General features: G+C 45.4%; 1 protein-coding gene across 3 annotated transcripts in view; it reads right to left on the reverse strand.

The window, feature by feature from the left end:
- SIMC1 (SUMO interacting motifs containing 1) overlaps window positions 1–14,478 on the reverse strand; it is a 126,709-nt gene that overhangs the window by 47,122 nt on the left and 65,109 nt on the right. For all 3 annotated transcript variants that reach the window (XR_005747941.1, XM_040344467.1, XM_040344468.1), the window contains exons 5-7: window positions 10,429–10,565; window positions 8,339–8,431; window positions 7,554–7,682 (exon numbers count right to left, since the gene is read on the reverse strand). Coding sequence is in view for 2 of the 3 variants with exons in the window: in XM_040344467.1 (XP_040200401.1) it covers window positions 7,554–7,682; window positions 8,339–8,431; window positions 10,429–10,565 (359 nt within the window). In the remaining variant the exon portion in view is untranslated. The remainder of the gene's footprint in view (window positions 1–7,553; window positions 7,683–8,338; window positions 8,432–10,428; window positions 10,566–14,478) is intronic.

A 14,478-nucleotide genomic window follows, 5' to 3' on the forward strand; every position in this document is an offset into this window, starting at 1 on the left:
GTCCGTCCTTTTGGCAGCAAAGCTGGGTCCGTCCTTTAGACTAGCCCATCTGGTAAACATCTCATAAAAGGTTCTTTAATTGAAAGAACTTGTAACTCACTTATTCTTGGAGCAGAAGTTACTACCAGCAGAATAGTTTTAAGTGTCAAAAATTTTAATGAAGACTCTTCTATAGGTTCAAATGGAGATTAAGTGAGAGCCTGAAGAACCAAAGACAAGTCCCATTTGGGAAAACAATAGGTCTAGGTTAGGATGAAGGAAAAAAGCTGGGACAGCCGCACTCCAAAAAAACTCCTCCTTTAATTAAAAATCACAAAATACATGCCACAGCAAAAAACAGCACAACAAAAGAAAAGCTGACGTTTCGCACTATGCCTTAGTGCTTCTTCATAGCATATAAAGAAGCACTAAGGCATAGTGCGAAACGTCAGCTTTTCTTTTGTTGTGCTGTTTTTTGCTGTGGCATGTATTTTGTGATTTTTAATTAAAGGAGTTTTTTTGGAGTGCGGCTGTCCCAGCTTTTTTCCTTCATCCTAACCTGCATTTTGATTGCACTGCCTGCACCCTTGGCTCGGACCACAGGAATCAGATTACCTGGTTCTCTTTGAGCGGTTACCCACTCTCTCATTAACAATAGGTCTAGGCTTTACTTTTGCCATAGCCCTAAAGAATGATTATTAAAAAGGTTCCCTTGACAGGGTTTTTTCCAAAAAAAAAAACGGATAAGGCAGCTACCTGCGTCTTGAGGGTACTTGCTGCTAAACCTCTCTCCAATCCTTCTTGAAGAAATTCTAGAACCGAAATCGTATTACTAAAATTAAAGTTTTTGCTGGAACCAGGTATTATAGACTTTAAAGTATATAGCTCTGGTGACTTCTTTTCTACTTGCCAAGAGGGTATTAATACGTTTTTCTGATAATCCCTTTAGTCTTAAGATTTGTTCAGAAACCAGGCTGTTCGTTTGAGATAGCCTGGATCTGGATGAAGATTCTGAGACAACAGATCTGCCCTGATCGGCAACCTCCAGGGGGGTTTGGCAGAAAGGTTCATCAGGGTGGCAAACCAAGGCCTCTTTGACCAGTAGGGGGCCATCAAGATTAGATCTGTGGATTCTACTCTGAATCTTGTCAATACCCTTGGTAGCAGTTGGAACGGGGGGAATGCGCTAGACAAAGGGAAGTCCCACTTGAGGGCCAACGCATCTATCCCGATAGCTTGGTCCTGCCTCTGAAGAGAGAAGCAGGTGTCTTTGCATTGTCTTGTTTTGCAAAGAGGTCCACCTGAGGAAACCCCCACACATCTCTTGGATTTTCTCGAATACCTCCTGGTTCAGAGACCACTCTGCTTCTCTTATTTCTTTTCTGCTGAGGCGATCTGCTAGAGTGTTTTCCGTACCTTTCAGATAGACTGCCGACATCGAAGTTGTTTTCTGCCCATCTCAGCATTTGATGAGCTAGGTCCATCAGTGCCCCGCTTCTTGTACCCCCTTGTTTTGTTAAATATATTACCGCTGTCATGTTCTCAGATAATATTTGTACATGTTGTTTCTTTAGGGTTAGCAGAAAAAAAAAAAAACTTAGCTGAATAGCCTTCAATTCCCTACAATTCGAGGATCTCCTGGCCTCCAACTTTGACCAGACTCCCTGAGTCATCTGTTCTTCCAGGTGGGCTCCCCACCCCCATGCACTCGCATTCGTTGTTACACGGTGGGTTACTGGAAAGTTCCAAAGCAGCCCCTTCGAGATGTTTCTTTGGTTTCTCCACCACCAGAGTGATTTTTGTCTTTTGTCCAATTTTGAACCTTTTTTCTAGGGGTTCCTGAAAGGACCAATTCTTCAGAATGTCTGCCTGCAGAGGACGGGCATGAAATCTGGCCCATTGAACTGAAGGAATTGCCGCTGTCAAGAGACCGAGAGTGGACATAGCTTGCCTTACCGAGATCTCTGGATCGCACTGAAGAGTTTTCAGAGCGGACTGCATTTTTTCTCATCTTCTCTTGGGGAAGAAAAAAATCTGTTTTACTGAATCTATCTCGTAGCCCAAGAACCTCACCCTTTGGGATGGTAGAAGATTGGATTTTTGGAGGTTGAGAAGCCAACCCCAACCCTTTGTGTTCTTGGGTTATTTGCAGATTGACCTCCACCTGATCTCTTGAGTCTGCGAACAGCAGTAGATCGTCCAAGTATGGTACTATTGGAATTCCCTTCAGCCTCAAGGGTTCCAGAGCCTCTGTCATCACTTTCGTGAACACTCTGGGAGAAGAGGAAAGCCCAAAAGGCAGGGCCCACACTTCTCCTCCTCCCAGATTGACTGCTAGCCGCAGAACTTTGTCACTGGGGTGCTATCGGAACATGAAGATATGCATCTCTCAGGTCGATCGATGCCATGTGACAACCCGGGGTGAGTAGATACCCCACAGAAAAAAAATCGTGTCCATTCTGAATTTTTTGTATTTTATGGACAGGTTGAGCATCTTCAAATTGGAGGATCAAGCGGAACTTCCAATGTTTTTTTTTTACCAGAAAAATGTGGGAATAAAACCTCTTCCCCTGCTGATCCTTCGGTACTTGAGAAATAACTTCCTGTTGCATCAGTTCTTGTAAAAGACTTCATAGCCAGGGCTTTTTCCCTAGTCCTTTGGTAGACTTGTGATGTAAAATCGATTTGGAGGAGTCTGAGAATTCTAGTTGGTACCCCTGTCCAATTAGGCTCAGAACAAAAAAAAGACTTCTTGTTGTTTCTTCCCAAGCTGGAAGGAAGTCCTGTAACCGTCCCCCTACTGAGAGATGGTCATTGTTTTTTAGGAGTTTGTTCGGGAGGTCTAAAGAGCACCCCTCCTCTGCCTCTTCCTCTGAGGAATCCAGGACTTTGTGTTTGGTCTCTTTCTTTATTGGTTTGCTGAAAAGGACGAAAAGGTTTCCTTTGCTGCACCGCTTTCTTCTTTTGTGGGAAAGTTTTTTCTTATCTGCTGTCCTGTCAAGGACCGACTCTAGTTCTGGCCCAAACATCAGGTCTATTGAAAAGGGAATTCCACATAATTTTACTTTGGAGGCAGAGTCCCCTGACCAGGTTTTTAGCCAGATGGCCCTTCTTGCCGAGTTTTTGACTTGTACCTATAATAAGGCTTACCTGTAGGTATAAAGAATCTCCTAAACCTGTACAGTTTAGGAGATTCCCCCCCCCCCCCGCAATGCGCCGCTGATTGCAGTGGCGCATGCGCAGCAGGGATCCTCAGCTAAAGGACCGTCAGCCGCCAGACCTTGCTGAATTGAAGTCTCCCGCGCGCATGCGACGTCATCGCCGCTCCAGCCAATCACAGCGCTGGAGCGGCGAGACCCGGAAGACACGCCGGAGCAAGATGACATCTCGCTCGGCGTGGACCAGGTAAGTTCTCTTCACCTCGTTTTAAGGTAAGTATTTCATAATGAGCTAGTATGCGGTGCATACTAGCTCATTATGGCTTTTCCTTTACAGGTGTAAAAAAAATAAAAAATATATAAAAAGGCTTTCTTCAGTAGTCCATCTGCCCTTTTGTCCATAGCATCCTTAAGAATGCCCATATCCTCGAAAGCTAAAAACAGTCTTTCTAGATACTTGGGAGAAGGCGGCATCTATTTTTGTTTTTATTCCAAACCAACTCTTCCTTTTCCTCAAAAGGAAAGTCTTTTGAGGGCTTTGGAAAAGAACTGTCCTTTTTCTGGATCCTTCCACTCTTAATAGTATCTGTTAGGATCTTATGAACTGGGAAGATTCTATGTTTAACTTCTTCCAGACCTTGATACATTTTGTCATGTACCGACAACTGGGGTTTTCCCCTCTTGGATTTCCAAAGTAGTACATATTGCCTTGAGTCAGTGTTTCTCAACTCCAGTCCTCAAGGCGCCCCAACAGGTCATGTTTTCAGGCTTTCCATTATTTTGCACAGGTGATTTGATCAGTTTCACTGCCTTGGTAATTACCACAGCCATTTCATCTGAGGGAAATCCTGAAAACATGACCTGTTGGGGCGCCTCGAGGACTGGAGTTGAGAAACACTGCCTTGAGTAATTCTTCCACCTCTTCAAGCGACAGTTTATACCTAGAGGATCTTGCCTCATCTTCCTCAGAATCGCGCCCCCCCCCCCCCCGAACATCTTGGGTGGACAACCCCCAACCGACCATTACTCCTGTGAGCCGGCGAAGGAAGAGACACCGGAGCGCCCCCCTCACGTACGGGAAGAAGCTGGGTTGGTCTAAGACAACAAAACGAATGAAGGTACTGCCAAAATCCTCCTGGAGAGAGCGCAGCCCCTCTGGTTCCCCAACAGTGTTTCCATGGCAGAGTAAAAATTAAAACTGAAGGCATGGTGAAAGCAGCTGCTTTATAAAGGGGCGTTGTCACGCAGTGTTTCCTGTAAAGGGGTGGAGCTACGCTCTTTCCAAGGTGTTTTCCTAAAAGGCGAAGAAAAAGTATGGTTAGAAAGAAAGTCTCCAGAGAAAAAAAAACTGGAGTCTCGGAGTGGGCAGGGTTGTAGTGTGCTCTGATGGTGGCCCTAGCATGTTTTTTGCCAGTGTTTACTCTCCTTAACCACTTCCATACCAGGCACTTACGCAGCTTCCCGCCCAAGCCAATTTTCAGCTTTCAGCACTGTCGCACTTTGAATGGCAATTGCGCGGTCATGCTACACTGTACCCAAACAAAATTGGCGTCCTTTTTTCCCCACAAATAGAGCTTTATTTTGGTGGTATTTGATCACCTCTGCGATTTTTTTTTTTCGCAACAACTAAAAAAAGGCTGAAAATTTGGAAAAAAAAATTACGTTTATTTTTTTCTGTTAATTTTTTTGTAAATAAGTTTTCTCTTTCAATTACGGGCACTGATATGGCGGCACTAATGGGCACAGATGATGGCACTAATGGACATCGATGAGATGGCACTGATGGACATCGATGAGATGGCACTGATGGACATCGATGAGGCGGCACTGATGGACATCGATGAGGCGGCACTGATGGACATCGATGAGGCGGCACTGATGGACATCGATGAGGCGGCACTGATGGGCACACATAGGCGGCACTGATGGGCACACATAGGCGGCACTGATGGGCACACATAGGCGGCACTGATGGGCACACATAGGCGGCACTGATGGGCACACATAGGCGGCACTGATGGGCACACATAGGCGGCACTGATGGGCACACATAGGCGGCACTGATGGGCACACATAGGCGGCACTGATGGGCACACATAGGCGGCACTGATGGGCGGCACTGATGGGCACTGGGGTGGCGCTGATGGACACTGGGGTGGCGCTGATGGACACTGGGGTGGCGCTGATGGACACACATAGGCGGCACTGATGGGCGGCACTGATGGATACTTATGGGTGGCACAGATGGGCACTGATAGGTGGGCACTGGGCATGGATGGGCACTGGGGTGGCGCTGATGGACACTGGGGTGGCAGCACTGATTTTTGCCAGGTTTCCAGTCAGTGCCCATTTGTGGGCACTGACTGGCATCTTTTTTTTTTTAATGCTTTTTTTTGCAAGCTTTTTTTTTTTTGCCCACCCTGGTGCTCCAGGGTGGGCATCCCTGGTGGTCCAGTGTGGCGATCCGAGGGGGGGGGCTGCGCTGATAAACAATCAGCGCAAACCCCCCCTGTCAGGAGAGCCGCCGATCGGCTCTCCTCTACTCGCGTCTGTCAGACGCGAGTGAGGAAGAGCCATCAACGGCTCTTCCTGTTTACATCGTGATCAGCCGTGATTGGACACGGCTGATCACGTGGTAAAGAGTCCCTGCCGGAGGCTCTTTACCGAGATCGGAGATGCAGGGTGTCAGACTGACACCCCGCATCACCGATCGCCGCGATGCGCCGCAAACGTCCTGTCAGGATTTCATAACCACTTCCCGGACGTAAATCGGCTATAGGCCGGGCGGGAAGTGGTTAAGGTAGCTACACATAATTCACGGTCTAAGAATAAATGTCCTGTACGATAAAAGTGAATGTAAACCCAATTCATGAAATTTGAGCTGGGCACATTTTTAGTGTTTTCTTAGGTCTTCCCATAGCTGTCTCTTTCTCCGTAGCTCTGTTATCAGCCTGATGACTTCTCACTCATTGGGAGGTGGCAGAGGAGGTTGCTATAGATTAGCAGCCGGCTAAATACACAGGCATGGCTCTGCATGAGAGTGTGTGTGAGAGAGAGAACCAGGAAGTGAACTTTCTAAACAGTGCATAGAGCTGAATACAGCAGATATACATGCAAGACTTATGTCGAGAGATTTGTTTCATCTCTGCATCGGAGGCTGTCACTGGGTATATGCAGGGTTTACAGCCTAAGATACAAAATAGTCAATGAAGCCTTGGAACCGGCAACCAATTCAAGTGAACCTGGTTTATAAGTCAGAATCTGTTCAGAGTTAGACTCAATGATGAATTTCCTACATGTCACTTTGACAAGTTTTGATGACACCCAACGGGGGAAAAAGGCGACGAGGGATGCTCCAACACACAACCTGTGATTGACAGCCTCAGTTCTGTTGCTGTGCAAAGGGAGGGGTCCCTTCCCTCCAATCAGCTCACTGAGCTCTGCAGAGCAACTTCAGCTCCCCACCCTCTGCTTTCTACAAGTAAAAAAATCCAGAATTTTTACAGCTTGAACAAATGCAGATGTATAGGTGCAACTTTTGTAGGATATGTTTCATCTGCATCAACTGAGGCTTGTCATTTCACTGGCTATATGTGAATGTTTACAACCACTTTAGAAAGCGTATTTTAGAGGCTGCCTCTCCTTTTTAGAGGGCATCTCCTCAAATTGTATTTTTAAAGAATTCTGCGTGCCATGGCTATCCAACACATTCAAGTGAATCCTGTAGCAGCAGGACACCTTAGTAATGTGTAGGGGGTCAACAGAAAGGAACCACAGAATCCAGTGGGGACACTTTCCAATACACCTAGAAGTGTCAGATAGCTGGGGCACTTGCACCTGGAGCTATTCATAAGGGCAAAAAAAAACATTTGAGCCATTGCACATTGACAGGCAAATATAAAGCATAATTTTTTACAGACAGCTTTTTTTTTTTTTTAAAGAAACATGGTCACCAAGTAGTATCTTAGTGAGCAGATACCATCCACAATATGAAAACAAAATTCTCGCTCATTTATATGAGGGCATTCAAAAGGTCTGTGCCCTCTTTCCATATTTGCCTAGATACTAAAATATCCAGCATTTGCTCCAATGTAATGGATACATCCTGTCTACATTGACAACTTGTGGTACTGGATTTTCCTGGCCGATATTTAGGAGTTTTCAAATGGGAAAATAAAAAAAAGTTATGTAAAGCTAGGTGCCTTTTAAACCACATTCTTAAGATTACATTTATAATTGTGCAGGAACACATTATACCAACGTATCGCTGTGCTACTGCTGACCTGCATGTTCTTCTCAGTTTGTGATGCGATAAGGTTTCACATCTGCAGCATGGTGGAGTTTTAATCATTTGCAATTAAACTTTTCTTTGGTAAAAAGGTCATTAGATTTTTATTTTGTTTGTGCAAAAATTACCTCTGTTGCCTTGTTTTTAAGACAATGACATAAGGAAAAAGGAGATCTGCTATCCTGTTTGAGTTTGTTACTGGTAAATCATCTACTTCCACTGCAATAGTGAGCATGCGCTGTAACAGGAACACCACCCTGAAGAAGAAGAAAAAAAGCAAATGTATTTTTGTAAATTTCTGACAAGGATACAGCATTCACAGCAGGTACACCCCCCCCCCCCCCCAACCATTTGACAAATCAGTTGATTGTAGGTGGAGGAATGCCAGTTTTACCCTATTGGCCAATGGTACAGTCATAACACATTGGTTCTACACCTATCATCTGATCAGGTGAGTATTACACACTCCAAAGCCCTGACTCCATGCAACACTGCTTACAGTCCTGCTGACACCCAAGTTTTGCTCCCAAACCCGCACCAATTTTCTACTGAAAACTAACATTTTCCACCCTCCTGATCACAGATGTTAGGCATTTCTTCCTTCCATTGAACAAAGAAGTTGGACTTTTTTCCTCCCTCTGAAAAAGCAGAAGAAATGCTCAATTGGGGTACAGTAGAGATTCTGTGTGTAGTGTATACGATGAGCAGTAATAAGCTCAGACGCATTGGCATACAAGTCCAAACCCGTCTGAGCCATCGTGCCAAGAGGCGGTCAAAGCCAATAGGCAGCAGAAGCATTCCCCACTCTTATGCATGCCTCATGTTTGATGGATAATTATCGCAAATTTATTCTATCCATCTCACACAAAAAGCCACCAAGAACCCCTCGTTATAATAAATGAACACATCCTACCTTTGCTCACACTCAGAGGGTGCATCCAATTCCCTATCGACCGCAATACCACAGGCATTTTCCACAGCATGTATAAGCCAGGCAATTACATCCCTAGGAATATAGAAAATCACTTTAGCAGAGGTTGGCCAGAGAAAATTATGGGGGGGGGGGGGGGGTCCAATACACTACAAGTGGTTTAACAGATGAACAAGGGTGTGCTATACAGATAGTAGCAAGGTTGTCATGCTGATGAAAAGCCCACCACTCTATAAAGAAGTTATGGAAAGTCTGATTGGGTCCGCCTGAAATGTGACAGGCAGACCCGATCGGTCTGTCTGAAAGGGGCCAGTGTTAACCCCAGAGTTCCAATTTCATATAGACCATCCTCAGAAATGCAATATACTGTTGCATTACACACGAAAATGAGAGCCTCAATTAACATTAAAATCACTCTCCTCCACACAGAGTTCTGGAGGTGGAGCAAGGAATAATCCTGTGATGCACTTGCCACTCCAGGTACTGTACAGACTTGGCAGGAGCCACTGGCAAGCAAAACTTGAAACACACCCCTCAAGCTTGTGGAATGGTTCACATGCAGCTGTGGCAAAGACAGAAAGGCAGGGGGAATAAGCCAATTCAAGTGCCGGAGCAACTGTTAAGGCCCTTTTCACATGGGACGGACCAAAGATACTGTGCTGCGCAGAGCACAGCCGGCGGACAACACACCTATGTCAAATCAGTTTCTGCAGCGCAGATATGGATAGAGCCCACTCTGCTTTAATGGCGTCCAGGAGTAGAACAGACTGTCCGTATACACACAGTTACCTCCGATCTGCCTGTCTGGACACAGGTAGACAGGTGTAAACAGACAAGTCAGTTTAGACCAGTGTTTCTCAATTCCAGTCCTCAGGCCCCCCCAACAGGTCAGGTTTTCAGGATTTCCCTCAGATGAAAAGGCTGTGGTGATTACTAAGGCAGTGAAACTGATCAAATCACCTGTGCAAAATAATGGAAATCCTGAAAACCTGACCTGTTGGGGGGGCCTGAGGACTGGAATTGAGAAACACTGGTTTAGACCGACCTGTCCCAATGACTGCTCTGCCTCTCCAACACTCACTGAAGCACCAAGCTGTGGAGGGATTGGGAGCAGCTCATTAGGCCTCTGGGTGGAACCCGACATTGTCAGTTTTCCTTTAGCCCTCGTTCACACTGAAGGCAGATTTGAAGTTGTGCAAGTTCAGCTGAACTCGCATGATTTCAAACCTGCATTTCATTGCACATTCGGGGGCAATTTGAAAGACATGTGGGTTCATGCACAGATGTTTATTGAAATCGCCCGCAAAGTCGCCAAAAGTAGTGCAGGAACTACGTTTGGAAATCGGTGCAGCACTGCAAAGTCGGCATCGCACCCTTTGACGGTGTCGTTGGGGTTAATAGGCTGAGATTTGACATGCTTAAAATCGAGCTGTAGTCTAAGACAGAATATGCCAGAACCTTACAAAAGGTCTGGATTAAGTGAACATTGCTTTTATTGTGGGCTGCAGGACTAGCTGAAGGATTATTTTACCCTTTCACTGCCAGCTCTGCTTCACCCAAAATGCCTCCCCCTGTTCTGACCCCCCCCCCCTCACATTCCAATTCTTGACCCCAGCAACCGGCCCACCCTCCGCGGCAGCTCCAATCTGTGGCCCCGATGCAATTGCCAGCGCTCCCCCCAGCACTTGCATGGGAGCCACAGTGTAAAAAAGGTTTAAATACTCTGATGCAAGGACCCCCCCCCACCCCCCCTTCAGTATGGCTCCCTCACTGATCTTCAGCTGCATCCCCCTTCAGGTCTCCTTGCCAGATTTTCCTCCATCGCCTTTTGCCAGCTGCAGCCTGGCTAGCTGTTAAAAATGAAATTATTATAAAACAAAGTAAGGGTAGATTTAGACATCCAAATCTCCCTGGAATAGTTTTAGGTTTATTTTCCTCTGAAAATAGCAATCCGATAAAAAAAATTACCACGGTAAAAAAAAAAAAGTTTGGACTGTCTTGCTAGCTGATAATTCAGTCACTCCTGCTGATTCTTTTGGTCTTCAGTAAAGAGCTTATTGTTGGAAACTCACTTGATATTGGGTTTGTCACAAGACAGCATTGCTTTACATAAGCTTTTCTGAAAGCTTCTTCGATTCAGGTGCTTTTGATAGTTATCATCCAGTGTCTGTACTACATAGTGGAGGAAAAGGTAGTAAGTATGGGTTTCCTTTAAAAAGAAAAAAAGAAAAAACAGGCTAAACAGCTATTCAGGTTAAAAACAGATTTTACAAAATTTCTTTACTAACCACATAATCCACAATAAGGACAGAAGCCCCCATAAAATTCATGAACCAAAGGCCACCAACAAGAACATCCTGCGGTCCTGAAAATTCAAGTTAGACTTACCGGTAACTTGTTTTCCAGAAGTCTCAGGATAGCACCTTGAGATAGTTGCTCCTCCCACAACCACAGGAAACCCCTTCCTCCAGAACTTTAAAGGGAGGTACCTTCCTGGAATATCTCAGAGAACCTCCGGCCCCAGCTGGAGCACATGAACACATACATTAGTCACAGCATAGTATATTAAACCAATAGAGCGGCTCGTTGCTGTCCTGAAAGACTTCTGGAAAACAAGTTACCGGCAAGTCTAACTTGAATTTTCCCAAGGCGTCTTTCAGGACAGCACCTTGAGAGGATAACAGAGACTTGCCCCCTTAGAGTGAGACAAAAGCCTGTAGGACCTTTCTGCCGAATGCCTGGTCACTGGCAGATTTGAGGTCCAGTCTGTAATGCCGCGTGGAAACTTGACCACGTCACCGCTCTGAAAATTTGCTCAGGGGCAGCACCAGCTCTTTCTGCCCATGTGGCCGAAAGTGCCCTTGTTGAATGAGCACAAATTCCTACTGGTGGCACCATGTCTGCGTGAGAGTAGGCCTCCAGAATGGATAACTTGAACCATCTAGCCAAGGTACCTTTTGAAGCTTAGCAACCTTTTTGTTGCCACCAAAAAGAATAAATAAAAGTCTGTGCATCTGAAGCTCTTTGTTATTTTTAGATAGCATAACAAAGCCCTTCTTACATCTAACATATGAAAAAAAAAACGTTTATTTCTTCCCCGAAGGGTCAGCACAGAAAGTAGGCAGCACAATCTCCTGGGAACGATTGTCAAAGCTACCTTAGGTAAACATTTTGGATCTGCTCTCAGAACAATTCTGTCCGAAAATAAAGATAAATAATGTTCCCTTATTGACAGGGCATGCAACTCACTGATCCCGCGCGCTGAAGTGATAGCGACCAGGAACAGTTTTTATTGTGAGATCTCAGAGATGCGTCTAAAGGTTCAAATGGCTTTCCTGCCAGGGATTGCAGAACTACCGAGAGATTCCATTTTGGGAAACCCCTGATCTTAGCCAGTCTGGACCTTGTAAGGGCTTTGAAGAACCCAAATGTCATGGACCTTGGGATGCTAAAGTGTTTCAACTTGACATCTGTTACACAGGAGAGGGTTGCTAATAAATCATAATTCATGTATTACATGAGATGGGACATATTACAGGTGATTTCATGTAGGCCAGAGTGACTCATTCCTCTGCATAACAGACTGTTGAAATGCTAATGTCCCACCACCAGCCAGCTCTCTATTCTAAAAGGTTAATTGATCTATTGTGTGTGAAGACCTTAAGAGATGTGTATTGTATCGTGGGGAATTGCAGACGAGACGCCTATTCACCTCGGCAGGCTAAATGATTAGATAATTGGCTCAGGTTAATTATCCTGATTGCTTCGTTGTTATTCTGTTACAATTAGTAATTAACTTCACTAATGTCATTATCTAAAGAAATGTGTCTCGTCAGGGTCGGCACCAGAGTGTCTACCTATAATCTGTATGGAAGCCCCAGTGTGTGAAAAGGGGGTGGAGATTTCATTGTTCTTTGATTGATAAGCTTGTAAACTGTATATAACCAGGAGAATGCGGTCATTAAAGAGAGTCCTGTTTGAACTTACATACAGCCTGCCTGGTGTGTGTTCTTAATGGGTCTGAATGGCACATAGCTGTAATTCGGATCCCGGAACCTTGGATGACTGGACCATCAGATGAGTGTCGGGAGAGCAGATTCGAGCGAGCAAAGGGTCTCGTCACACTAACTAGTGGTTCTGAGGCCACGGATCTTTCCAGAAACACTGTTAGAGCAGATACTTGTACCTTTCAAAAGTACTGAATGCCAGACCCTTATCTGCTCCCTCATGTAACCACTTCAAAATGGACCCTCCGGTCCGGTGACTTATCTGGTCAAGATCATCCGGATCTTGACCAGATAAGTTGCACCAGGAGTTATAAACTTTCCACACCTTGGTGTATATGGCCCTCGTCACTTTCTTCCTGCTTTCTAGTAGTGTTGAAATTAAACGGTCTGAAAAACCTCTTTAAGAGTTGCCTTTCAGATACCAAGCTGCAAGGGAGAGACTGGACACATGTGGGTGATTTACAGGACCCTGTATTAATAGATCCTGCCTGAGAGGCAGGATGCCAACATGGCTTGGTCGCCATCTCTAGGACCGTCGAGAACAAAGCTCTTTGGCCACAATGGGGTGATCAAGATGACCAGTACCTTTTCCCTCTGAATTTTTCTTAGCACTAAAGGGGGGGGGGACGCGAAGTACATGCGAAGCCTCCAAGGATGCGCAGAGTGTCTATTCCTAGAGACCCGTCTAGTCTGTTGAGGGAAAAGAATTGAGGTACTTGAGTATTTTCCCTTGAGGCAAACAGGTCCACCTCTGGTTGACCCCACTTTAAATGGATAGCTGATAGGGACCACAAGTTCTTTTCCGCCCACAGAAGAATTTCTGCTGCAAGAATTTGTAGAGGTTTGCTTCTTGTTCCCCCTTGCCCGTTTAGGTATGCCACCGCCGTGGCCCTGTCCGTTAACACCTGTACTTGGTGATTCTGGAGATCCGGAGTAAACTTTAGAGCCAATGCAAATCGCCTTTAGCTCTCTCCAGTTTGAGGATCATTGTCTCTTTCATCCAAGTCCCTTGGCTGAAATTTTTTCCTAAGTGGGCCCCCCCATCTCCTGTGGGAGAAACATTTTTTTGGTTCACCGAATCCACTTGGTAACCCAAAAAACGGATCTCCCGAGATGGAACTAGGGAGGACTTTTGTAAATTCAAAATCCAACCCAAAGATTCCAGGTGGCTTCGCGCCTTGGATAGGTTGTCTAGTAACCCTTCTTTCAATGGGGCGAAGAATAACAGGTCGTCTAGGTAGGGTATAACTGCAACCCCCTGTAGACAAAGCGGGGCTAGGGCTTCTGCCATCACTTTGGAAAAAAAATCAGAGGAGAGGATGACAGCTCGAATGGAAGGGCCCTGAATTGTAGAAAATGCACCACTTCCTCCATCCTTACTGTCAACCTAAGGTACCTCTGTGACTGAGGGGAAATTTGGATGTGCAGCTATGCGTTCAAGTCAATTGACGCCATATAACTCTGGCGTCAGATTTTTGACCGAAAATATTTAGTCCATCTTGAACTTTCTGCATTTGACAGACTTGTTCAGGGGCTTAAAGTTTAGTATCATTCTGAATTTCTGTTTATTTTTTTTATCAGGAAGATGTGTGAATAGAACCCCAGTTGCTGCTCTTCTGGAGGCACTTGCACCACCACACCTTGTTGGGATCAGCTCTCTCAGAAAGGACTTCATTGCCAGGGATTTTTCTGGGTCTCTTGGGGTATTTGTTATCAAAAACCTCTTTGGGGGGGGGGGGGGGGGTCTGAGAATTCTGACATAATCCTGGGCAAGAGTGGTCAGGATATACAGCTGACCACTGGAAGAAATTTGTGTAGTCTTCTGCCTACCCGCACGGCTGAGTCATTGGGATTTCTCTGCTTGTGTAGGAGGATGCAAAAGCATTCAATTTTTTTCCTTTGGCCTTCTGTGCGGCCCAATTCCTCCTAACCCACTAGGTTTGTTGTCCTTTTCTTGAGTTGTTTAGGTTAATCACACACAATCGTTTCTTTTTAACTGGGAAAGATTTTCTCTCACCTGTCTAGGATACTTTCTAGATCAGGTCCAAAAAGAAGGTCCCCCAAAAAAGGAATCCTGCAAAGTTTTTTTTGAAGCTGCATCACCTCTGCATTAGG

This window comes from Rana temporaria, chromosome 3, assembly GCF_905171775.1.
Source record: "Rana temporaria chromosome 3, aRanTem1.1, whole genome shotgun sequence".
NCBI lineage: Eukaryota > Metazoa > Chordata > Amphibia > Anura > Ranidae > Rana > Rana temporaria.